A 24,027-nucleotide genomic window follows, 5' to 3' on the forward strand; every position below is an offset into this window, starting at 1 on the left:
GACACATGAAGGTGCCCTGTGGGGGTGAGGGAGGCAAAGTATCCACCTTGAAGCAGTCTGGACTCTGGAGAGGGAGCCTGGGAGACTAGAAGGCTGCCAGGGAGGTGACATTCTAGTGGGAACCTGAACCAGCAAACTAGAGCTGTTGAGGGCCAACTCTGCCACTTGTTTTATAAATTCATGTTTCAGTGTTCATATATAAAGTTTTATTGGCACACAGCCATACCCACTCATTTACAAATCATCTGTGGCAGCTCTCACACACAACAGCAGATTGAGTAGTCACAACCTGCAAAGCTCAAGGTATTTATTTGTTCTCTGGCCTTTACAGAAAAGTTTGCTGACTGCTGCCTTAAAAGATGAGTAGGTTTGTGACGGGAAAAGAGAACATTACAGAAAATGACCAGGCCTTTCCAGCCATCAGATTAAAATGTCAGGAAGAAAGCAGCAACTTAAGTCTATAGGATCCTTTCTCCTGGTTTCTTGGGTTATTTTCAGTTTTCTCTCTTTTTTCCCTATCAGCTAAAAAATTAAAGATCTGTGATTCCAACTTTATGACATTCTGGAAAACAAAAAACTATGAAGACAGTAAAAAGATCAGGGTTTGCCAGAGGCTGGGGGTAGGGATAAATAAGTGGGGCACGGAGAATTTTCAGGGCAGTGAAAATACTATAATGGTGGATACATGTCGTCATACATTTGTCCAAATGTGTGGAATGTACAATACCAGGATGAACCCTAATGCAAACTATGAACTTGGGGTGATCTCGATGTGTCAATGTAGGGTCGATTGGAACAAATGTGCCACTCTGGTGGGGGAGGTGGATAGTGGGGAGGCTGTGCATGTGTGGGGCGGGGGATGTATGTACCTTTCACTCAATTTTGCTGTGACCTAAAACTGCTCTAAAAAATGACTTTAAAAAAAAAAAAAAAGACAATGCTATGGAATTTCAGTTATTTGGTGAGGTTTCACTGTCCGCCCCGAATCCTGCTGGCCTCCCTTCATGTCAGTGGAGGTGAACGTCTTGGCTCTCCCAGGACATTGGAGACTGAGGTTAATATGAGTTTGTTTTCTCCACTGTAGAGTGGGAATCCCCTCATGCAAATGTATTTAATGTTTGAGAAACACCCTCCCTGTGTTCTCCCTAGAAAAACCCAGGCCGTCCCCTTCCTCAGGTTGGCCGTGGCCCCGGCCACTCACCTCGGCTTTTGATGCACAGGCTGCTGCCGCATGGCCATGTACTGGGTGTCCTCCTGCAGCCGGTTCAGGGGGGAGTCCGGCTTCAGGCGGATCCCATAGTAATGGTACTTGGAGTTGCCCCTAGAAACCAAACACCTGGAGTCAGTTCTCCCTGCAGATGTCCTAAAGCACAGGAGGTGCTGTTTTGTCACCTGCACTTTGGGCCCTCAGGTTCAGTATTTCCTGGACTGTGTAGGAAATGCTCACAGGCTTTTCTGTGGCCAGAGACGTTTAGAAAATTCTGCACCCTACCTCCCCCTCTGGGAGGCTCCCCTCTTGCATTTTAGTATGATAAAGGCTCTGAGAAGTCCTGCACTTAGAAAACCAGCTCTGTGGCTATGATCTGTAAAGACAGTCTCTGTCAAGGATCAAAGGTGGCAGAGGACAAGAGAAGACTCACTCCTTCTGAGAGTACATGAATGAACCCTGCCACCCACTTCTGTATGACTTCACTGAGAGCAGGTGGTGGGCCTATCACATTTCATAGCCACATGAGCTCTAGGTCATTCACTCTAGTGAGAGGGATGTTTGTGTTATTGTCTGGTTAAGTTTATGACACATGAGGTTCCCTGGCAGCTGTAGGCCAATGGCAGGCTGTGGCAGGTTGGTCCAAGTATAGCAAAAAGCATCAAGAAATAGTAAATCCAACTCTATTAGATAATCCAGAGGCAGCTTTTTAAAAACCTATTATTATGGAAAATTTCAAACAGAGAGCTGAATCGAACCACTGTGTCCCATCACCCAGAGAGAACTGAACCATAGCCCACACCCTGGACCTGGCCAGGCCAATGCTGCTGCCAGTTCCGGGCAGCTCCAAGTTCACCCAGAGGCATGTCAGTCAGGATGCGTGGGCAGAAGGAGGAAGCCCCGTGTTCCCCTAAAGCTCAATTTCTGTATAAAGAGGAAGAATGGGTGGGTGTGCAGGCTGTCACCGCCCCCTCTACCCACCTGGTGCCCAGCCGCCGCGTCCTCAGGCCCATAAACACGGAGCGAATCAGTTTCCCAAAGGAGGCAGCATTCACAGGGTCCAGCTTGTGCTCCTGGCAGTGCCGAAGGTAATGGTTATAAAGAGAACTTCGGGGGAGACTGACGCCTTCAGCAGTTTCGTAATTATCTAACAGCCACTGGAGCTGGAGAAAGAGACACAGTCCTGATTGTCAGATTCCCCCAAACACCAAAATGCTAACATGGACTCATTAAGAGAACCACATGCTTTCCCTCCACGTAACATCAGGAGGAAATTCATTGCTACTGTCATGGATTTGAGTTCAAGGTTCTGGGCACATTACTTAGTGGCTTCTTTTCACCTGCTTCTTTATTCCTTCAATTTTCAGCCTGGTCTTCAGGCTGGTCTAAGTCCTTGACTTAATTGAGAAAAACGTGCATGGATGGAGACCTCATACAATTTGTCCCTATAATCATTTAAACACGCCCACGCCCACACGCCGCTTAAACACCAAATGTCTCCTATACCTATAGGAACAGAGATCAATTCTGATGATAAGAAAGAGGCAAATTAAAGAAAACTCAGGGGCCGGTGAGCACCACGCCGTGCACTGGCCGTGGACATCGATGGAAACGGACTACTGTCTCCTGCAGGACCTGACTGAGCAGAGCACAGATGGAAACTGAGTGAAATACCTAAGACGCTCATGTGCCGGGCTTTATGCTCAGGCCAAGGCAGGAGGAAGAATCGAAAGTCGAAGCTGCTGCCCTCAGAGGTCGTCAGAGTTGTACAGACAGGAGCTGTCCTTGTAGAAAGCTAAGTCCCCATGTGGGGCAATATGCCCCCCCTGGGAGCCCCAAAAGCTGCTGTTTGATTCTGGCTTCCTCTCTGTTCTTTGAGTACAAAAAGGCCTTAACCACACGTGGGCATTGGGGACAGGAAGGAGCCATGTGCACCAGAGCCAGCCTGAGGCAGGACCCTGTGAAGGATCCAGGATCATTGGAGGAGGTGGGGGTCTGTCTAAGCTGCCGTCCCTGCCCAGACAACATCCCCTCCACTGGCCCAGACCCCTCTGCAGTCCTGGCATGCTGGGCTCCTTCAAGTCCTAGTGCCCTCTGCTTCCTTCCAGACCAGAGTGAGCACCTCCCCTGGGAAATCAGCACCCTCACTTTCCCACCCAGGGGCAGTACCCTACTCTACTCCACACCCCATTGTGGCCGCACCCAGACTTAGCATGCAAGCTGGGAAGTCAGCTTTCATCTCCCTTTAAAAAATAGTTTTATAATGGCAAAGTTCTAATGTGCACAGAGGTAGCAAGAATAGTCTAAGGAACTCCTGCCTCAAAAAATCAGCCCAGGGTTCAAAATAAGCCCCACCTGGGTCATTTTAAAGTGAACCCCTTCATCTCATCCCTAGGCCTCTCTGCTCTCACTGGAAGCCAGGGGGAGGCTCTGGTGCCAGAGTGAGAGAGGTTTCAGAGGTGGGGGTACAGGATAAAAGTGGGAGACAGGTCAAAAATCCAGATGAAGGGGTACCTGGGGAACTGACAGAGCAGAGGGTCTTTTAACAGAAAGACAGGCATGGGGCATGGCGAAGGGCGAGCCAGTGGGCTCTGCTTTTGGGAGGAGGTGTTCAAGTGCTGGGCTGGTGCTCAGGACACAAGTTAGGGCCAGGTATGTAAATCTGGCTCCACGGACACACCGCAGGGTCTCTGGGGTAAGGGGTGCACAGAGGGTTGAGGAGGAAGAGTGGTGTGAGGCCTGATCGGGTAAACCAGGAGAGGCCCCTCCCCACGCTGCTCCTGCAGTGAGGCTGCTGAGCCACATAAGCCCCCTCTGCTCGGTGTTTCCGAATGCACCCGTGTATGGCCCTGAGGTGTCCTCTTCCCCTGGGCTGAGTCTGTGACTAATAAATGGCTGTCCACTCTGTCTAGTGTTGGGTGTTGTGTGTTTAGCCATTCCTGTAACCCTAGGGTGGAACCTGCTCTCACCAACAGGGTGAATGAGAAACAGTGACAACAGGGACACGGGAAGGAGGGTGCAAAGCAACAGCACAGGAGGGTGGCAGCTGTCAAGGGCAGAGGGTTCTGGGCAGGGCGTCCGGCTGCATGAGGTGAGCCCAAGGTCATAGGAAATAAGAAAGGCCCCTGAAAAGAGACTCATCTTCTTCAAATGTCCCTTTGGGAAAAGAACATCATAGTTTTTACTTTCCATCAAGTCATTCAGACCTTTCATTTTCAAACTTGCCTTAAATGTGCTTTTTCTTACCCAGGTGGCACAGCGCCTCCCTTCTCCCTGAGATTCACTCTGGCCCAGGACTTGGAGCCTTAGGAGGCATCTCTTCGGTCCCCTTTGTGCCTGACCTCTCTCTCCACATTTGCACCCCAGGATCTTTTTGTTTGTTTGTTTAAAATATTACAGATGTCCCTTTTTCTCCCCAATGACCCATTCCACCCTGTCCCCTCCCGCTCCCCAGTCCTTCTCCCCACCATTGTCCGTGTCCTTGGGTTGTGCATATATGCATATAAGTTCTTTGGTTAATCTCTCCCCCTCCACCACCACCGCACCCTCCTCCATCCCTCTGACATTCGTCAGTCAGATCTATGCTTCCATGTCATTGAATCTACTCTGTTCATCAGTTTATTAAGTTCTTTAGATTCTGTATATAAGCAAGATCATGTGATACTTCTCTCTCTCTGCCTGGCTTATTTCACTTAGCATACTATTCTCCAGGTCAATCCATACTGTCCCAAAGGGTACAAGATTCTTCTTTTATACAGCTGCGTAGTATTCCATGTGTGTGAATGTCCCACAGCTTTTTTATCCACTCAACTACTGATGGGCACTTGGGCTGTTTCCAGATCTTAGCTATTGTAAACTGTGCTATGAACATAGGGTGCACCCCAGGGTTTTAAAGATGCTTTAAGAAACACTGACCAGAGAAGACAAGGTCCTGAAGAGTGAATGGGACCCCAGCATGTGGGCACAGAAGCTGGAGGCTTTTCCTCTCCCTGCCACCTGAGGCTGAGGGGCCTAGGGTGCCACTTCTTAGGGAATCCTCTGTCAATGAAAGAAGCCGGATCCAGGAGCCCAATGACTCAGGGCTGACAGCACTGATGGGTGGGGCAGGGGCCATGTGATGACACTGGTCCTGGGCTAGAGGGTGGGACAGATTGTGTGGGTGGTGGATTGGAAGGGGCACTGCACTAGGGGTCCTGAGTGAGGAAGGCTCACACCACTCAATACAGTTGGCTCATATGTAAAGAGAAAGCTTTCAGAAATGTGATTCCTTCCCTCCAACTCTGTGTTATTTAAATTAAAAGTAGACTTCTCTGTTTGGGTGATTCTGCTGAGTTGACATCAAGGCCATCTTGAAGTTAAGGATGCATAGTGATCCTCCTCCAAGAAGAAGTGATTACAGAACTGACACCACTATCAGCCTCCAAAAGAATAGTTGGTTACACTTCCTCTCTTTTGCATTAACAAGTTACCAGGAAGAGAAAATGATTTGAGTGGCAAATGAGTAAAGACATGAAGAAGCTGAGGGAGGGAACCACTGGGGAAGTGTTTCAGGCAAAGGAACAGCCCATTCAAAGGCCTCGAGGCAGGACCATGCCTGTAGTGTTGGAGGAACAGTGAGGAGGCCTGTGTGGCTGGAGCACAGTGAGCGAGGAGGAAAGAGGGAGGGGCTGAGAGCAGGGAAGGGATGGGGAGTTTGTGCAAGGCCATTTCCATGAACTTGGCATCTACTTGGAGGGCAATGGGGGCCCTGCAGGCTTCTGAGCAAAGAGGTGCAAGGATCTGACTTAGGTTTTAGTAGGACCAATCTGGCGGCTGTGTGAGAAGGGCCTGGGAGCGAAGGGTTGGCTAGTAGGTGACTTCGACAATCCATGGGAGAGACGGTGTGTGTGTGTGTGTGTGTGGCCATGGTGGTGGAAGTGGGAGAAGTGGTGTGATTCTGAATTGTTCTGAAGGTGAGGTCAAGGAGCACTGGGAGGTGGGGTGCAGGAGGAGGCAGGAACGCAAGAATGAGCACTGGAAGGACTTGGTGAGCAGGGAAGATGGTGGGAGGGGGAGGGATTGGGGAGTGTCAGGGCTCAGCTCCGGACACTAAAGTGTGGAGTTGGGGGAGGGGTCCGGGTAGATGCCCTGTAGGAAAACAACCTGTCCTGTCAGCAGCAGGAGGGAAAGACAATGAGGGCGGGTCAGGAATACTGAAGAAATAGTGGTCCCCTCAAGACCACTGCCAGGCATTTGCCATAAGTTGGAGCAACTCTGGACAAGGGACCCATCCCATGAAGCTGCTGCTCTAGCTAAGCCTCAGCTTAGTCTGCAGGTGACAGCTTTGTCATTACACCAGCCTGTGACTGGCTATCAACTAAAGGCTAAAGGATCTTTGACAATTTGTGTTTCTTGATTAAAAAGCCATATAGTCTGAATACAATTAATTCAAAGGCAGGGTTTGGAAATAAGAATTCATTTTAGTAGACGGTAGCTGCCTCCCCATGACAGTGACTTGGTGAACATGCCGTGGGGTCCCTGAATCACCAAGAGTTGGGGCGGGGGGGCTTCTCATGCCAGGATCTGGGGGAGAGTAGGGTGGTGGCTCTGGGAGGAGCCTGGCACCTCCAATGCTCTTGGCTGGGGACCTTGACTGTGGCTTCCCCGGGTCAGGCACGACAGTGGGGAGGTCACAGTGACACCCCAATGGGTGAAGGTGCTTTCATCCCCAGCACCAGCTTTGTCACCTTCTTCCTCTGAAACAGTTATCCCTTGTTTTCATGTCACCAAATCACAGCCACCCCTATTTTAGAGACCGCTCACTTGAGGCCCACCCTCTGCGGGGTTTCCATATCAGGCTATACGTTTCCTTCAACCTGCAGGCTCCTGAGGGCAGCATGGGAAGCTGGGGGTGGGGTGAGGCCCTGACATCAGCTGGGCCTGGAAGGCGCTGTTCAGCCTTCCTGGGCTCTGGGCACCACCACACGTACCCACCCCAAGACGGTGCACTGGGAAGGAAACAAGCTCCACAGACAGTAGCAGTTCCAGAGGTAAACCTCTGTGCTGGGTTCCTGGGCGGACTTAGGTTTGCCTGGGCAGGTTTTCTCACACTGCTGAGCTCCTGCCCTCACAGGCCAAGCTCCCTGGAGTGAGTTCTTGCTCCTTTGGCCACAGCGCTGATGGCGGGAGGACACTGTGACGGGGTACCCCCCCCCCCAGCCAGGCTCGTCTGCTCTGGGGTTGGGCTGGCAAAGGATTGGGGACTGTGGCCCACATTGCCCAACACTAAAGTGATCTCAGCTGTACGTAGCTGCAGTGGCAACTGGCCAGAGGGCAGGCTCAGCCAGCTGAGACCATGACAGGTGTCAACAGGACACACTGCCCATCTGTGAGGCAGGTCATGCTCCTTCTCTCTCTCTTCCTCCCCCTCTCACATCCGCAAGGACAGCTCCAGGGGGATTCTACCCAGTGCACATGGTCAACTCTTTACAAAGATCTTCTGTCTATTCTCTTTGACTCCAAATCTCTAAGCCCCAGCTCCTGCTCCTCACAGCTCCTGATGGAAGGAGGCTCAGTCACAGATCACCAGGGAGAAAAAGAGCACGGGGAGGTTTTCCTGCTCAGAAGTGAACTCAGGGATGTAAACCAGCTGGAAACACTCAGGAAAGTCTGCCTTCCAAAAGAAAAGTGTTAGAAAGCCAGGAGCAGCCCTGCAGCCACACTAGCGGCTCATGCATTTCCCGAGACATTTTACATTCCCCCCCGACACACATGCTGTCTGCTGGGGTCGGTGCCCCCATCCTGCCTTCCTCACAGGGCTGTCCCCAGGGCTGACCTAGGGCTGGGCCCACAGACTGTGACATGGCCACATGTGTCTGCTTGACAGCTGAAGAATGCCTATCCTGGTTAAAGAGAGATTGTCCCTGTTGAACAGACTGTCATTCTGCACACTTTTCTACCCAGTGCACTGACAGGGGTGGGGGGGGGTGTGCTTCCCTCCAAGCATTCACTGAAGATTTTCCCTCCCCAGGTATGCCCACAAGGTGACATTGTCCAGCAGTGATGGACAACAGGGTGGCCATGACTCTCCTAGCCTGGGGGGGGGGCACCTAGCCTGATGGTCTTTTGTATTTTTCCTTTGAGACAACTCATGTGAGGCTGCTATTCCTTCTAGTGACCAGCCTCTGAGGCTGAGGAGTGCAGACCCTCATCATGTGTGCCTGGAGCGGCGGGGCACGCCTGAGCCAACACATAAACCAGGAGCTTTGGGGCCTTTCTCTAGCTGGGCCTTTCTCTGCCCCAGTACCACTGTCTTTCAAGCAACCCTTGGCCAGTATGAAAGTCTTGATGGGGTCACAGTTAGGATCGTGATGGACTACAGGGGGCTTCTTTCTCTTGATGTTTTAATTCTCAAGAGAATTAAAGAGATTTGGGGTCAAATCCCAACCTAAGTGCTTGAGAAGCACACTCTGACTTCAGTGGCTTGTCCTCCTTTCGAATTTCCAATTACCTATAAAGCTGATTTGAGAGCATTTGGAGGAGTAGAGGGAAAAGGGAGGAGTGTGAGGAGACCAGAGCTTTCCTTCTTAACTGCCCCCAGGAAATACTCTTAACCATCACCTATCCAGTGCCGTCTTGCCCTATGAGGCTGCCCAGAGACAAAGATGTTTGCCACCTCCTGGCACAGGACCCACGATTACGATTTTCCCCAGGAGGCAAGTGAAGGAGAAAGATTTTACGAAGCCCAAATCAGTAGGAATGAGTTACTTTGCATTTTTCTAATTACTTTTTTTTTTTTTTTCCAAAGAGCTGATCATGGGAAACTTAGCTAAGAAACTTTATGGCACTCGCTATTCTGTGTTACTGTTGCTTATTTTAGTATTAACTTTATTTATAATGCTTGTGATCTGCCAGGCATTGCTGGAAGCATGTCACGTGTATTAAATAATCAAATTCCCATAACATGCCCCCAAAGAGGTAGGTACTCTGATTATCTGCCGTTAGGATTGAAGAACTTGCCTCCATCCCCCTTATACTGTAGGATATTTTTGCTGCATATAGAATTCTAGGCTGGCTTTTCTCCCCCTTCAACATTTTAAAGGTATCAAGTCATTTCCTTCACTTGTTTTGAAATGCTCACGCAGGTACGTGCACAGTGTGGCAGACCACCAGGCAACACACTTACATGGCTGTTGAGTAAACCGCTTTTGTGTGATGTGATCCCTTCGCTTTTTTGGAGGTTTTCAATCGCCATTTCAAGCTAAAGAAAATGTGTGCAGAAACAAAACAAAACAAAATGGAAAAAAAAAAAAAGGGAAATCAGATGGTTAGCATCAGCCAAGGTTTGTTTTTATTAATATCCAAATAATGATTCAAGCACCTACAAAATAAAAATAAAGCTTGACGCAGGCAGGGGAGACCGTTACGTTGTGAGTTGAAGCTACAGCCAGAAGTGTTACTCTGTTACATGCAGATGAGTCCAGGAGCCCCTGGAGCACAAGCAGTGGATGAAGTTATGATGTGATCACTGGCTATTAAGTGGAACAGGATGTCTGCATGTGCACATGCACAACATGAACACTTAGTCACCGCATCAGTTCAAGTGTAAGCAAAGCGAGCAGAATAATCACCTGCTGCTCCCCACACATGTCATCTGTTGCTAGGGAGAATCAGATGACCAACAGAGCCCAAGGACAGTTGGTGGCACTGACTTCCTGGCCAGCCTGGCCTGTCACAAATCCAGGGTGTCTCTCCTGGATGCTTCAGGAAAATACCAATGAAGCCAAAGACCCAGGCCCTGCCATCAGAGGCAAAGGACCCTGGGGTCACTGGACATGTCACAGAAGTAAGCTCCTGAATGTTTATGAAGCGTGAGCTGTGCAAAAAGTATTATACGGCAATGAGAATGGAGTCACCGGAAAGTCACGTGGAGCTATAAGGGAGGCTTTCCTGGGGGAAGGGGTTTCTCATTTGGGTTCTGAGGATCTTGCGGACAAAAGGAGCTGAAGTGGTGCCACAAGTCTAAGCAAAGGAAGAAACACCCAACTGTGTGTGGCTACCGCATTTATACGTGCTGAATTTGACCTTGACTTGTACATGGAAAATGGAAATTTAAACTCTGCTGCGGCACATCACCATAGGCAGAGAACTGCAGAGGAAAGAAATGAACCTAAAGCATATGCTGTCTGTCCTCAAATACCAGGAAAGGCAAAGACTTCAGCAACGCTTCTGCAAAAAGCAGGTTGAAGGCATCTTCCAGAAAGTGCAGCTGGACTGGTTTCAGGAACAAGAGGGGTACTGCTTCACCCATCACTTCTTTTTTTTTTAAATCCTCACCCAAGGATACATTTTCCATTGATTTTAGAGACAGGAAGGGAGAGAGAAACATCGATCTGTTGCCTCCTGTGCACACCCTGACCAGGGATCAAACCCACATCTGGGTATGTGCCTTGACCAGGAATCTGAAGTGCCACAACCTTTCAGTTTATGGGACAATGCTCCAACCAGCTGAGCCACACTGACCAGGGCCCATCACTTCTTTATTTTTAAATGTTCACCTGAGGATATTTTTTCTTTTGATTTTTAGAGAGAATGGAAGGGAGGGAGGAGGGAGGTAGAGAGAGAGAGAAACATCGACTTGAGAGAGACACATGGATTGGCTGCCTCCTGCACATACCTGGTCAGGGAGATGGGGAGCGGGGATTGAACCTGCAACTGAGGCATGCGCCCTTGACTGGAAATTGAACCCGAGACACTTTGGTCGGTGGGCCAACGCTCTAACCATTGAGCAAAACCATCCAGGGACCTATCACTTCTTTTGACCATTGCTGTTTATATCCACTTGCCATTTCTATTCAACATTGTACCAGAAGTTCTGGCCAGTACAATTAGACAACAATAACAAATAAAAGGCACCCAAATGGGAAAGGAAGAAATGAAACTATCTCTATTTGCAGATACCATGTTCTTAAATATAAAAAATTTTAAAGGATCCACACAAAAAAATTAGTCCTCATAAATGAATTCACAAAAGTTGCAGGATACAAGAGCAACATAAAAAATTAGTCACATTTCTAAGTAATGGCCAATGTGAAAAGAAAATTAAGAAAACAATCCCACTTACTATAGCATCAGAGAATAAATACCTAGGAATAAATTTAACCAAGGGGATGAAATACAATGAAAACTATAAAACACTGTTGAAAGAAACTAAAGATGACCAAAATAAACAAAGAGGTATCTTATGTTTATGGATTGAAAGACTTAATATTGTTAACATGGCAATATTCTCCAAATTGATATATAGAATCAATGCAATCCCTATCAAAATTCTCTATTAAACTTCCAACTGCTTTTCAGAAATGGACAAATTGATCCTAAAATTCATATGGCATTGCAAGGGACCCCAAATAGCCAACACAATCTTGAAAAAGAAGAACAAAGTTGGGAGACTCACACTTCCCAATTTCAAACTTAATACAAAGTTACAGTAACAGACACAGTGCAGTACTGGGACAACAGACATGCAGATCAATGGGATAGAATTGAGAGTCTAGAAACAATCCCATACATCTGTGGTCAATTGATTTTTGACAAGGGTGTCAAGACTGTTCAATGGAGAAAGAATAAAGTTTTCAAAAAATGGTGCTGGAAAAACTGCACAGCCACATGCAAAAGAATGAAGCTAGATGCTTACTTACTGACATCATATACAAACATCAACTCAAAATTGATCAAAGAACTAAATGAAAGAGCTAAAACTATAAAACTCCTAGAGGAAAACATCAGATAATCATGTAAAACAAGGTTATCTTCATGTCCTTGGATTTGGCAATGAGTTCTTAGATATGACATCAAAACCACAAATAAAAATTTTAAAGATTAAACTGGACTTTATCAAAATTCAAAACTTTTGTGCATCAAAGGACTCTATTAAGAGAGTGAAAGGACAACCCACAGAATGGGAGAACCTGTTAGTAAATCATATATCTGATAAGGGTCTTGTATTTAGAATATATAAAGAACTCTCTTAACAACAAAATGACAATTCAATGAAAAATAGCAAAGGGCTTAAATAGACACGTCTCCAATAAGCACACGAAAATATGCTCAACATCATTAATCATTAGGAAAATACAAAACTAAAACCACAGTGAAATACCACTCCATATCCACCACTATGGCTAAAAAGAAAAGAAAGAAAGAAAAGAAAAAAGAAAGATAAGTACTGCCAAAAAAAAGTGTAGAAATTGGAACTCTTATACATTGCAGGTGAAATGTCAAACGATGCAGCTGTTGTGGAAAACAGTATAGCAGTTCCTCAAAATTAAATATAAACCCAGTTAAACCATATGACCCAGCAATTCCACTCTTGGGTATGTATTCAAAAGAACTGAAAACAGTTCAAACAAAAACTTGTACACAAATGTTCATAGCAGCATTATTCATAATGGCAAAAAAGCAGAAAAACCCAAATGCCAATCACAGATGAATGGATAAACACAGCGTGGTCCATCCATACTCTGGAGTATTACTCAGCCATGAAAAGGAGTGAAGCAATGACATAAACTACAATGTGAATAGACCCTGAAACCACATCTCAGTGAGAGAAGCCAGACAGAAAAGGCTGCACAGTGTGTGATTCCATTTATGTGAAATGTCCAGACAGGCGAATGCTCAGAGACATAAAGCAGATTGGTTGCCAGGGGCTGGGAGAGGGGTTGGGGAGTGGTACAGGGTTTCCACTCCACTGCTGACTGGTACAGGGTTTCCTTTTGGGGAGATGAAAATGTTCTAGAACTAGATTGGGTTATGGTTGCACAACATTGTGAACATACTGTCATTGAGTCGTACACTTTTAAATGGTTAAAATGGTGAATTCTATGTTATGTGAATTTTACCTCAATAAAAATATATAACTAATTTGAAAATCCATTAGTCTCTCTTACTCACATGCATGGTTTTAACATCATGCACTGGTCACTTGGAAAATATTCGTTCACTGAGTTTGCAGATCTTCCAAATGTTGACACATTTCATTATATAATATTAAAAAAATCACATTTGTTAATATCACTACGAACCTTATTGAAAAGATACCAATTTTTCAAAATTATTTTCTTTTTTTTTGGTTGAAAATGTACTGGCAACAAAATCTGTCAGCTGTTTTCATGGATATGCCTGACTCACACCATTTGCTTGAGAAAATGTCTACCATGCCTCTGAGTCTGAATAATCACAATTTGTCTGTTACTCTTTCAAGCAAAAATGACATTTCATGAAAAATGTGGCTAGTTCTGCTCACAACTCATTGACAGGAGCTTCCCCTCAAGATGGTCATCATACTTTGGCAGACAGCTGAAGGGCTGTTTGTCACATAGTATATTAAAAAGACGTGAACTCGAGGATTGAGATTTAATACAATTAATAATTTTTACTCCTTCATCAAGGATATTCCTAAGTAAAACTGGTATTATTCCTCTTTTCTTTTTCCTTTTTACTGAAGGCCTGATGGTGAAGAGTACAGTGGCTTCTAGGAGCCTTTGATGCCTCTGCCTTGATTTGTGCCCATCTGTTTCAAGGGTGTTGATTTTGCACAATCAGTGCAAATGATGACACAGGGAAACCGGCAACTAACGCCTTAGTATTACTATGAAAAGTTTTGACTTTGTGGAGCCCCTTAAGGGATCCACAGACTTGCTGGACATATTTAAGGCTGACTGCTAAAAATCGTGGTGTTATGTGTATAGAGGAAAAGAAAAGAATACAAATTAAGATTTGCTCTCTAAGATCATCAAAAACCCATAGCTATTAAATAGGATTTAGACAAGTCCAATGATACACAAAATTAATTTAACGTACAGTGGAACGTCCCAAGGTGTTCACTGTGTTTTAAAATAAAAATATCACTTAAACATCTGAAGGCAACATAGGTCAGGAAACTACCGTCAAGTCCCTGAAGGCCAGACACCAGACAGGTTGATGTCCAGGAGTCAGGCCTGAAGGCGCGGCGCGCACGCGCGTCCAGCAGAGGGCGCTTTGGCGACACCTCCAGACCCAGCATGGGAAGCGCGCAGCGGCCTTGGAAAAGGAGCATCTGGCACTTGAACTTGACCTGACCAAGGGATTCTTACTGCATAAGTACAAACGCCTTTATCAGTCCTCTTGGTGGCTGGAGAAGTTAGGGTTTAATCTTTAAATATGCTTAAAATGAAAACTAATTTTATATTTGACTGGAGTTTATTTTAAATATTTCATCAAAGTGCTACATGTGAAACAGCACTGAAGAGCCAAGGAGGCACGCAGTGGTGCCCCGTCCCCACCCAGGCTCAAGCAGCTTTCCCTAAGATCATTTCTGTTTTTTGACCTTCTGGTAATCTCCTTCACATTTTGGTATTATGTATATGCTTGTGTATCTATTTCTTGACTTATCAGGAGCTTAATCTTTATTTTTGATCTGGTGCAATGCTAACACGTACTCCTTTTTATTGGCCATTTAATACCATTTGTTTCTGCCACATGAATTACTAACAGAAGACCTGCTTTAAGGACTCATTCGGATGTAGGACAGAAAATGTATAAGTACTTGTGATCAAAGATATAGTATCTCAAGAACCTAATGTAATAGCAGATAGCATACAAATTTTAAAGCTCCCAAGTATATTCAAATGAGCCAATTCTTTAAAAATTTTAAAAGGAATTTAAAAAACCCTTTCCTTTCACATATAATCCTAGCAAGATTTTAGTATGATTTAAGGGCTATACTCATGCCTCCTAATGGAGAATGTTAGTTACTTCTCCTCAAGTTCATTAGCATCTGCCCCAGTGGCCATTCCATGTACCCCATAATAACCTTGTTAAAAGGGCCTACCAGACAGGGGTCATCCCTACAAAGAGCCAGCAAAGACCACTGTTGAAGAAACACCTGCTTCTCCAGGCTGCGTCTTCTCTAATTCAATTTCTGGACCATGCCTCCTGAGGCTAGAAGTGGGAAGGGGCGAGGATGGCCCTTGGAAAAACCAGGGAGAAGTGGGGACAAGGACAGAAACCTGATGTAGTTAACCCTCCATCCTAAAACGCAGCTTACTTACGTGACCATAAAAGGAGAAGATAAAAGTTTAGATGTTGCATGAACAACCCCTTTGGATCTTTAAAGAAAATGGAGAGTATTTTAAAAGATGGAAAGCAGTATGGCTGGAATTTTGAGGCAGGGACATAAACAAATAGAATTACACATTGAGAAAGGAACCACCCTGCAGTTTAGGGGCCAGGTAGGAAGTTGGAGGAAGGTGGGTTCACCACTGGGGAGAGGGAGAGGCTGACTTAGGGGAATGGAGCATTTGAAATCTGTTTGTCCATTTTTATTTTGTGAATTAAGCATTTTAAAGTTATGTAAGTAATATTATTACACATGCTTGCTGTACAAAAACCTGATTAGACCAGAGGCATATAAGTCTCTATACTGGGCCAGGAATGGGGTGGAGCCAACAAGGCACCAAACCCAGGGCACCAAACTTAAGGAGGTGCTCATGCCCCAGGTTGTGCCAGGGTAGGGTCAGCACCTGGAGGTGAAGCCCTCCTTAAATTTGGCACCCTGGGCGCCTTGCCCTTTGGGTTGTGTCAAGGAGGTTCAACCTGGGCTAAAATGACAAAAGTAAACCTCTCAGTTTATTATCTCTGCTCCATATAGTGGGGGGGGGGGGGGGGGGAGAGAGAAGGTACAACAACAACAAAAAGTTTTTATATAAAACTCACCATTTGGGGAATTCACTCTTAAGATTTATAGTACTGGGAGCATTTGAGATCTTGATTCCCAGCATGTCATCTGTTTGGCTCAAATAAACTCATAAAAAATATTTTAAAAGATTTATAATACTGATGAAAATTTAACCTGAAGTAAAGACTCAAGAAAATTTGTCATCAAAAGTTTGAAATCACTTATTGAGCATGTAGGTGGCAATTTGCTCTGGTCTTTGTGCTCCCTTTTTGGGATTAACTTACAGTCCCATAACTCTAACATGAAGGAACTGGCAGATGTCAAAGGAGCCATATTTTATTTTATTTTATTCCTGTTGCAGCCTCAGGGCCATTTCTGTTTGTAGCTCCCAGAAAGTCCCTCGGATCTCTGCTGCATCCTTGTGAGATGTTTCCATGCCAAAACCAAGCCAATAAACAACACAGAGCAGGAAGAATCAGGGATCACACTCTCAGCTGAGATGATCACTTCCTAGGGGCTCTCACGGGGATGTGTGTCAAAACACAGCTCATTAAGGGATTTCCAAATGGTTTAAAAACCTGATTCCTCAAAAGCAACCCAGACAACAAACCACAGTAGCCAGTGGCCCAGGGTCTGAGCTGCACATTTGCCTGTAACCAAGAGGGTATGGACCAGAGAGAACGCTACCGTTTCTCAGTAAATTCGTTTCCTGCAATTCTAGTTCATTTTACAATTATAACTTGATGCAGTTTCACAAAACTGAGCCTGCCATATCCATGAAAGTTAACGTAGCATGTGAGGAACGCTTTCTGATCACTAATAGCCAGTCCTCTGAAGGAGAAGTGTCCCTGGCCCCCTGTGGCCTCCCAGCCCCTTCTGAGCTCGCTGTGTGGAAAAAAATAAGAGAAGTGAGGTGGAAGCTAGTGCTCCTCGGATTGAGGAGTGGACACTGCCCCACACTTTGTGGCTTCTAGGATGCAAGTGACTTCTCTCCACGCCTGTCCTCAACGCCAGGTTCTGGGGAGCACTCTGGACACACACAGAGAGAGGACAGCAGTTCAAGGGGCCTTTCTGATGTCAGGGTGATGCCAAAATACCCAAAAAAGAACAGAGAGAAAGCTAGAACATCACCTTCTACTTCAGGAGATTAGTCCAACACCAAAATAGGAAGTTCTTTCCTAACTGAAAATCAATCAATGGAATCCATCATATTAACAGTCTAAGAAGAAAAAACTCATGACCACATCAATGAAGAAAAAGCATTTGACAAAACTCAACGTCATTTATGGAAAACTAGGAAGAGAAGGGAACTTCCTCAACTTGAAATAGGGCATTTATGAAAACCTATAGCTAACATCATACTTAGCAATAAAAGATGGAAAGATTTTCCCCCTAGACTGGGAACAAGGCAAGGATGTCCACACTCACTGCTCCTATTCAATATAGTACAGGAGTTCTAGCCAGTGCAAAAAGGCAAGAAAAAGAAATAAAATTGTTCCTATTTGCAGACAACAAAAAACTCTTAGAACTAAAAAGTGAGTTCTGCAAGGTTACAGGATGCAAAGACAACAGCCAAATATCAACTGCATTTTCACATACTAACAAATGAACAGTTAGAAACGGAAATTAAAAATTAATATCACTGCTCTGTATGTTCTAAGTTGGGGGCCATCCTGCACTTAAAACAGGAACATGGTGGCCACAAAGATGACAGAGTTGCTGGAGTCGATCAACTCTAGGATCCAACTTATGAAAAGTGGAAAGTATGTGCTGGGGTACAAACAGACTCTGAAGATGATCAGGCAAAGTGAAATTGGTCATCCTTGCCAACACCTATCCAGCCTTGAGGAAATCTGAAATGGAGTACCATGTCATGTTGGCCAAAACTGGTGTCCATCACTACAGTGGTAACAAGATTTAATTGGGCACAGAGTGTGGAAAAATACTACAGAGTATGCACATTGGCTATCATTGATCTAGGTGATTCTGATATCATTAGAAGCATGCCAGAATGGATTGGTGGAAATTAAATCATGCAAAATTTTTCTTTACTAAAACTGGCCAGAGCTTGGTTTAAAATAAACAAACAAAAAAACAAACAAACAAATAATGCCATTTACAATAGTTCCAAAAACATGACATACTTAAGTATAAACCTAATAGAATGTGCATAGGATCTGCATGTTAAAAATTACAAAATGCTGATGAAAGAAATCAAAGAAGACCTAAGTAAATAAGAAAGCATACCATGTTCATGGACTAGAAGACCCAACTCAATTCTTACCCAAACTGATCTACAGGTTTAGAGCTGTTTAATCAAATTCTTTCTAGGAATTTTTTGTAGATATAGAAAATTCTAAATTTATATAAATAGCTTACACTATACTGAAGAAGAATAAAGTTGGAGGAACCACTCATTATAAAGCTGTAGTAATTAAGGCCTTAGTACTGGAAAAAGAATAGGAACACAGATCAGTGAAACAGAACAGAATGTCCTGAAACAGATCCACACACAGCCAATTGATTTTTGACAAAGACAAAAAGCAATCCAATGGAGGAAGGATAGTCTTTTCAACAAATGATGCTGGAAACACCGGTGGTTTTATATGCATAAAAATAAACCTCAACCTGAATCTTACATTTTATACAAAAGTTAACTCAAAATGAAGCAGATCCAACTCGAAAATGTAAAACTATAAAACTTTTTCAAGAAAACAGGAGAAAATTTTTATGACCTGGAGATAGGCAAAGAGTTCTCAGGCATGACATCAAAGTGTGATCTTTCCAAAAAAAAAAATTGATATGTTAGATTTGATCAAAATTTAAAAAAAAATTTTTCTCTGAAAATGACACTCTTAAGAGAATGAAAAAACTATAAAAACTGGGAGAAAATATTTGCAAATTGCACATCTGACAGGGTACTTATCGTATAAAGAACATACAAAGAACTTTCAAAATTCAACAGTAAGAAAACAAACAACTCAGTTTAAAAATAGGCAAATGACTAGAACTGACACCTCACCAAAGAGCATATACAAAAGGCAAATGAGCATGTGAAATGCTGCTTACCATTATTAGTATTTAAGAAAATGCAATTTACAACCACAATGAGATACCAGTACACACCTACTAGAATGGCTAAAATGAAAAATGCTGACAACAGGGAGTGCTGGTGAGGAGTGGAGCAACAGGAACTCTTACACATTGCTGGGGGAATGTGAAATGGTACGACCACTTGAGGAAACTGTTGGTGATCTCTAATAAAGTTAAACACACACTTACCATGTCAGCCAGCAATCCGCACGTAGGTATTTACTCAAAAGAAAGGAAAACATATGTCCATACAAATACCCGTCAGTGAGGACTGATAGCTGCTTTATTCATAATCACCCAAAACTGGAAACCTCCCCAACTGCCCTCAACTGGCGAATGGATAAGCAGGAATACTACTCAGTGACGGAGGAGGAGGAAGCCTGGTCAAGCAACAACTTCACTGGATCGCAAAGGCGTCGTGCTGAGTGAAAGAAGCCCAACTCGAAAGGTCACTACTGAATGATTCCGTTCATACAACAGTCCCAGAAAAACAAACCTATAGTGATAGAGAAAGGGTCAGTGGGTGCCGGGCGTTGTGGGTGAGGGGAGGTCATGACTGCAAAGAAACACCAGGAGGGAGTTTAGGGCAAGACAACCACCTGGATCCTGACTATGGCAGTAGTTACACGAATCTGTATGTGAGTCAAAACTCAGGGCTGTACACCCGAAAGTCAATTTTACTCTGTATTAATTTAAAAATTACAAGTAAATATGGAAACTAGAGTTTTGAAAGTTAAGTTTTTAAAGCAGGTATTGTTTTGGACAGGAGCATGGGGAAAACAATTCAGCATAGCTCTTAAGAGAAGTTTCCTCCTGTTTGGTTCAGTCTAGTTTCATATGGGTAGACATTGACCTAAGCCTCTAACAGGCTGATGATAATGATGCCGTCACCAGCAGCAGCAGCAGCACTGCCAGTACGGAGTATTTTTTACAAATATGTAATATTCACAATAGCCCATGATGGAAGATTTATCCTTTTATTTTTTAAACCAGTGGCAGAACTGAGGTTCAAAGAGGCCAAGACTTGCCTCGGGTCACAGGGCCTGGTTGAGGCTGGCAGGGCTCCATTTCAGGGCTCCGGGCTGCCTCCTACTCACCATCCCTGCTCCTGTTGCCAGTCTATTCAGGGTCTAACCTGCTGCCCCTGAGAGCCTAGTACATACCGTTGCTGGAGACGACCGGGAAGTGTGGGCCAGGGAGTGTCTTGTGCTGTCCATCCCCCCATGGATGAGATAGGCTCCTGTGCTGGAGATGATGGGGCTCCCCCCGACATCCATGGTGATGCCCACCATACTGTGGGAGGGGACCGCCGTCGGCGAGGAACCTGCCACGGTCACCTGGGCATCGCCCGGGGCCTCGAAGTAAGATGCTGCGCTGCTCGTGGCATACATCGGAGGCTCGGGGTTATAGGCATAGGCCGTCCGCCTGTCAGGAAGAGAGAAGGTACCTCCTCTGAATCTTGAAGGAATCCTGCAAAACTTCATGTCAAAGTGGAAGCCTGACAAGACTGAGCATATGGGGTAAGTCAGACAACAAACACCATGCAGTGCAGTGTTCAAAGCAATCATCTCTAAAAATATTCAGGATCACAGGCGGACTCATCAAAAACTGATCATTTAAAAATTCTAAGTATAAAGGGGTCATATGAGGGAGCTCCTTCATGGAGATGGAACAACTCTGGGTCTTATTACGGTTACGTGAAATTTATACAGGAGGAAAAAACTCCACAGAACTACACACACGTGCGCACTCACACACACACACACACACACACACACACACACACACACACACACACACACATCAAGACTGGTAAAACTGAATAAGGTCTATGGGCTAGTTAATAGTCCCATCCCAATGTCACTTTCCTGGTATTGACCTACTCATAAAAGATGTCACCACTGGGGGATACTAAGTGAAGGGTATTTAGGGCTCTGTGGACAAATTTTGTAACTTCCTCTAAGTCTATGATTCTATATTTTAAACAAAAGGTTAAAAATGAAATGGCATAGTAAAAAGAAATTTCCAAGTGATATGAAGAATTTGTCTAATATTCCTTTAACACCTGGATCAAACATTTAACTACATATGTCATCCCTTAAAATTTTAAGTTCCACTCCAGTAACACTGGCCATAGTAAAAGGCAGCTGGTAAAGGTTTTTCCTTGGTGGTGACTAAAGGTTAGTGACCTGTCCTGAGGGAATGCCCTTCTGGGTGGCAGGGTGGCCTCAACCTCTGGGAGGCATGTACTCCCATCCTGTCCACCAGGTGACATCATATATAAGCATAGTACAACTGAACCCAGGAAGTTGACACTGGTACAATCTACACACCTTGCTCAGATGCCATGGGTTTTACATGCGCTCACATGTGTCTGTGTGTGTATTAGAACCTTCAGTGTTGTGCTGTAGAAGCTCACATAGTTTTTTAACCACAACCACACTCTCACGCTCCAACCCTGAACTTTCAAAGGGGAGCTGTTGAAATAGAATGAGCAAAAGGACTTAAGTCTCGAGCACAAGGAGCTCCCCAAGAAATATACCATTTTCTCCCCAAGCATCTCTTTGTTTGCAAGCAGAAACCCTATGAGCACCTGACAAATAAAGTCAAGTCATAGCAACGCCACAAAACGCCAGAGGCTCAGGAATGCCAGGGGTATAAAGCAGGGGCAGAAGCGGTTCCTGGACTGCAAGGGCTGAATCTTTAGACCTAGAACTGGATTAGGGCTTGCTTTTGCTTCTTTAAGACTGCCTTTTCTGGAAGCAAAAACTACAAAGGTGTGTGATTTCTGAAATCTCCGCAGGGCTGTGATGACCCAATTCCACAGTAACGGTTCCAACATACCCCCCAAGGATAAGGGAGAGGGATTTGTACAAACACATCCCCAGATGGACAAAGGTGGGAGAGTCATAAAGGAAGGTTCCAGATGTGGCCTAAGGTTGTCTGGGAGGACCCTTCCGAGCGGAGGGAAAATCACGTACAAGGCTCCATTCGTATAGACGGCGTCTCCGCCTTCCACGTACTGCACCTGGGGCGGGTACACGTGCTGCACGGGCTGGACCTGAAACATCACATATTTCATGTTACGCACAGTATAGTCTACTTGTTCATGATTTTCCATTATTCAAGCTGAAAATAACTTCCACTGCCTTTTATGAACATTAAGTAGTGCACTATAGTTGGCACTTCTGGAAAGAAACTAGGAGAGACAGTACTGGAAAGGTGACACAGGAGTGGAACTGTCACTGACCCACTGCTGTGCAGGAGGGAAGCCAAGGCAATGGTGCCTACTCCACGGGGGAAAGAGCCCAGTTGACAGCTCAGAAGGGCCCTGGGGCCTGCCAACCACTGGGTAGAAGGGTCGGTGATGCTAGACAGTGGAAATCAGAGTTGTGGACAGAACACCAACCTCTGAGCGCTGTACCTGTCACCCACACCCAAGGGCAGGGCAGAGTGCTCAAGATGGTCACACTCTACATGACCCTTCTCCCCGCCATGCTCCCTTAGGGTGGCCCTGGTGCCCCTCCCCGGCAGAAGGGCAGGGGTCCTGGAGCCACACTCAGGAGAGACTATGAAGTTCTCAGCAGAACTGGAAGAAACGATGGGCCTGGAGTGGGAGATGTAGAAAGAGGTGATGGGAGGGTCCCAGAATAGCCCCGCCTGGCCCGTCAGTTCAGCGCCTCAGCTAATGGCCCCTGAGGGATGCTGGCCCTGGTGGTGAGGCCCAGAGCTCTGTATGGAGGACTTCAGCATCTCACCGCAGAGGGAACTTTACCCAATGCCTTATTCAACCTCATTTTGGGGTAACAAAGTTGAGGGCTGGGTCCCATCGTGAGCTCTCTCTAGGCTTGTGTGTGGAGCTGATTCCCACCTCCAAGGGCAACCCAACATGATATACACTCGTACACGCTCAGCCCCTGGAGGAACAGCATATCGTGAGGAGTCCAGGGATTACCATGCTCAGTGGGCTTTGCCTTAGGGGATCGAGTGAAATGCATAAGTCACCCCGCAAGTCTGAGCTGCCCAGAGAGAAAAAGGTGGTACAGGCCCAGCCCCAGAGAGTAGGGGAAGCTTCTGGAATCATTACTTTAATCTTGATCTCCCCTCCCTCGAAGAGCTGTTTCCTTTCTGAGCCTGCTCAGAACCTTAGCTTCTCCCCTAACCCCGCAAGCCTCCCCCAGTTCTCACTGACACAAACAAGCCCCCTACACACACTACTCATCTGAGCAGGAGCCCGTGAAGAAACAGGCATGTTCTCTGGGGTCTCAGCCATCTCTTTGAGGCAGGAGCCTGCACTAATTTTAATTCAGCATCTTGCAGAGCACAAGCTGGCCCTCAGGCCAGATCTGGTTTGCCTGGTTTATAAATAAAGTTTTAATGGCACATAGCCATGCTCCTTTTACACTTATGGCTGCTTCTGGAGACAAGGCAGAGTTGAGTGGTTGTGCCAGAGACTGTCTGGCCTGCAAAGCCAAAAAAATGCACTATTTCCTTTTCCAGAAAAGGTTTGCTGACTGCTATCTTAGAGCCCATTGACTGTCTGAGCTGATGATCTGCGCTGCTGTTTGGTGGGAGAGCCCATGCTATCAAGCTTTCTTCTCAGATAATTTATTTTCACAAGAGGTGCTTCCTTGGTCATAGCTATTGTCTGAGGGGTACAACACTTGCTTGAGGAGAGGTCTGCCTCTCCAGGAGGTTCTGCGTTCCTCCAATCCAGAATCTTCGCTATCTGTTTGCATGTCTACCTCAGCACCCAGTGCTCTATTGAGGGGCTGGCTTGTGTTCCACACAATGAATTTCTGAATGAATGAAACATCACTAGCTGTCTTGGTTTGCTGCAAAACTATCTGAAGTGAAATATTTTTTTAAAACATAGCTTCCCAAGAACCTTCTGGTAAGGAACTGAAGACATTAAAGAAGACGGAACAGCAATGACAGAAAAGAATGCATAATTCAGACAGGACTCCAGATCCCTAAGTGATAATACATCTCATGTCACCTGTGCTGTGGTTACCTGCTGTGGCACCTGCTG

General features: G+C 45.5%; 1 protein-coding gene and 1 pseudogene across 2 annotated transcripts in view; one reads left to right on the forward strand and one right to left on the reverse strand.

The window, feature by feature from the left end:
• The window catches only part of RFX2 (regulatory factor X2), a 37,171-nt gene extending 16,423 nt beyond the window's left edge, over nucleotides 1–20,748 (reverse strand). The window contains exons 1-3 of one of the 2 annotated variants that reach the window (XM_087816688.1): nucleotides 20,159–20,748; nucleotides 2,189–2,370; nucleotides 1,202–1,321 (exon numbers count right to left, since the gene is read on the reverse strand). In XM_087816688.1, coding sequence (XP_087672814.1) covers nucleotides 1,202–1,321; nucleotides 2,189–2,370; nucleotides 20,159–20,563 — 707 coding nt within the window. In that variant the 5' untranslated portion in view covers nucleotides 20,564–20,748. Of the gene's footprint in view, nucleotides 1–1,201; nucleotides 1,322–2,188; nucleotides 2,371–9,371; nucleotides 10,398–20,158 lie in introns of those variants that run through there. The other variant, XM_087816689.1, reaches the window with a different exon arrangement.
• On the forward strand, nucleotides 17,033–17,956 carry LOC107525675 (large ribosomal subunit protein eL30 pseudogene; annotated as a pseudogene).
• Nucleotides 20,749–24,027: the final 3,279 nt, after the last annotated feature.

Source organism: Miniopterus natalensis, chromosome 4 (assembly GCF_054644295.1).
Source record: "Miniopterus natalensis isolate mMinNat1 chromosome 4, mMinNat1.hap1, whole genome shotgun sequence".
NCBI classification, from domain to species: domain Eukaryota; kingdom Metazoa; phylum Chordata; class Mammalia; order Chiroptera; family Miniopteridae; genus Miniopterus; species Miniopterus natalensis.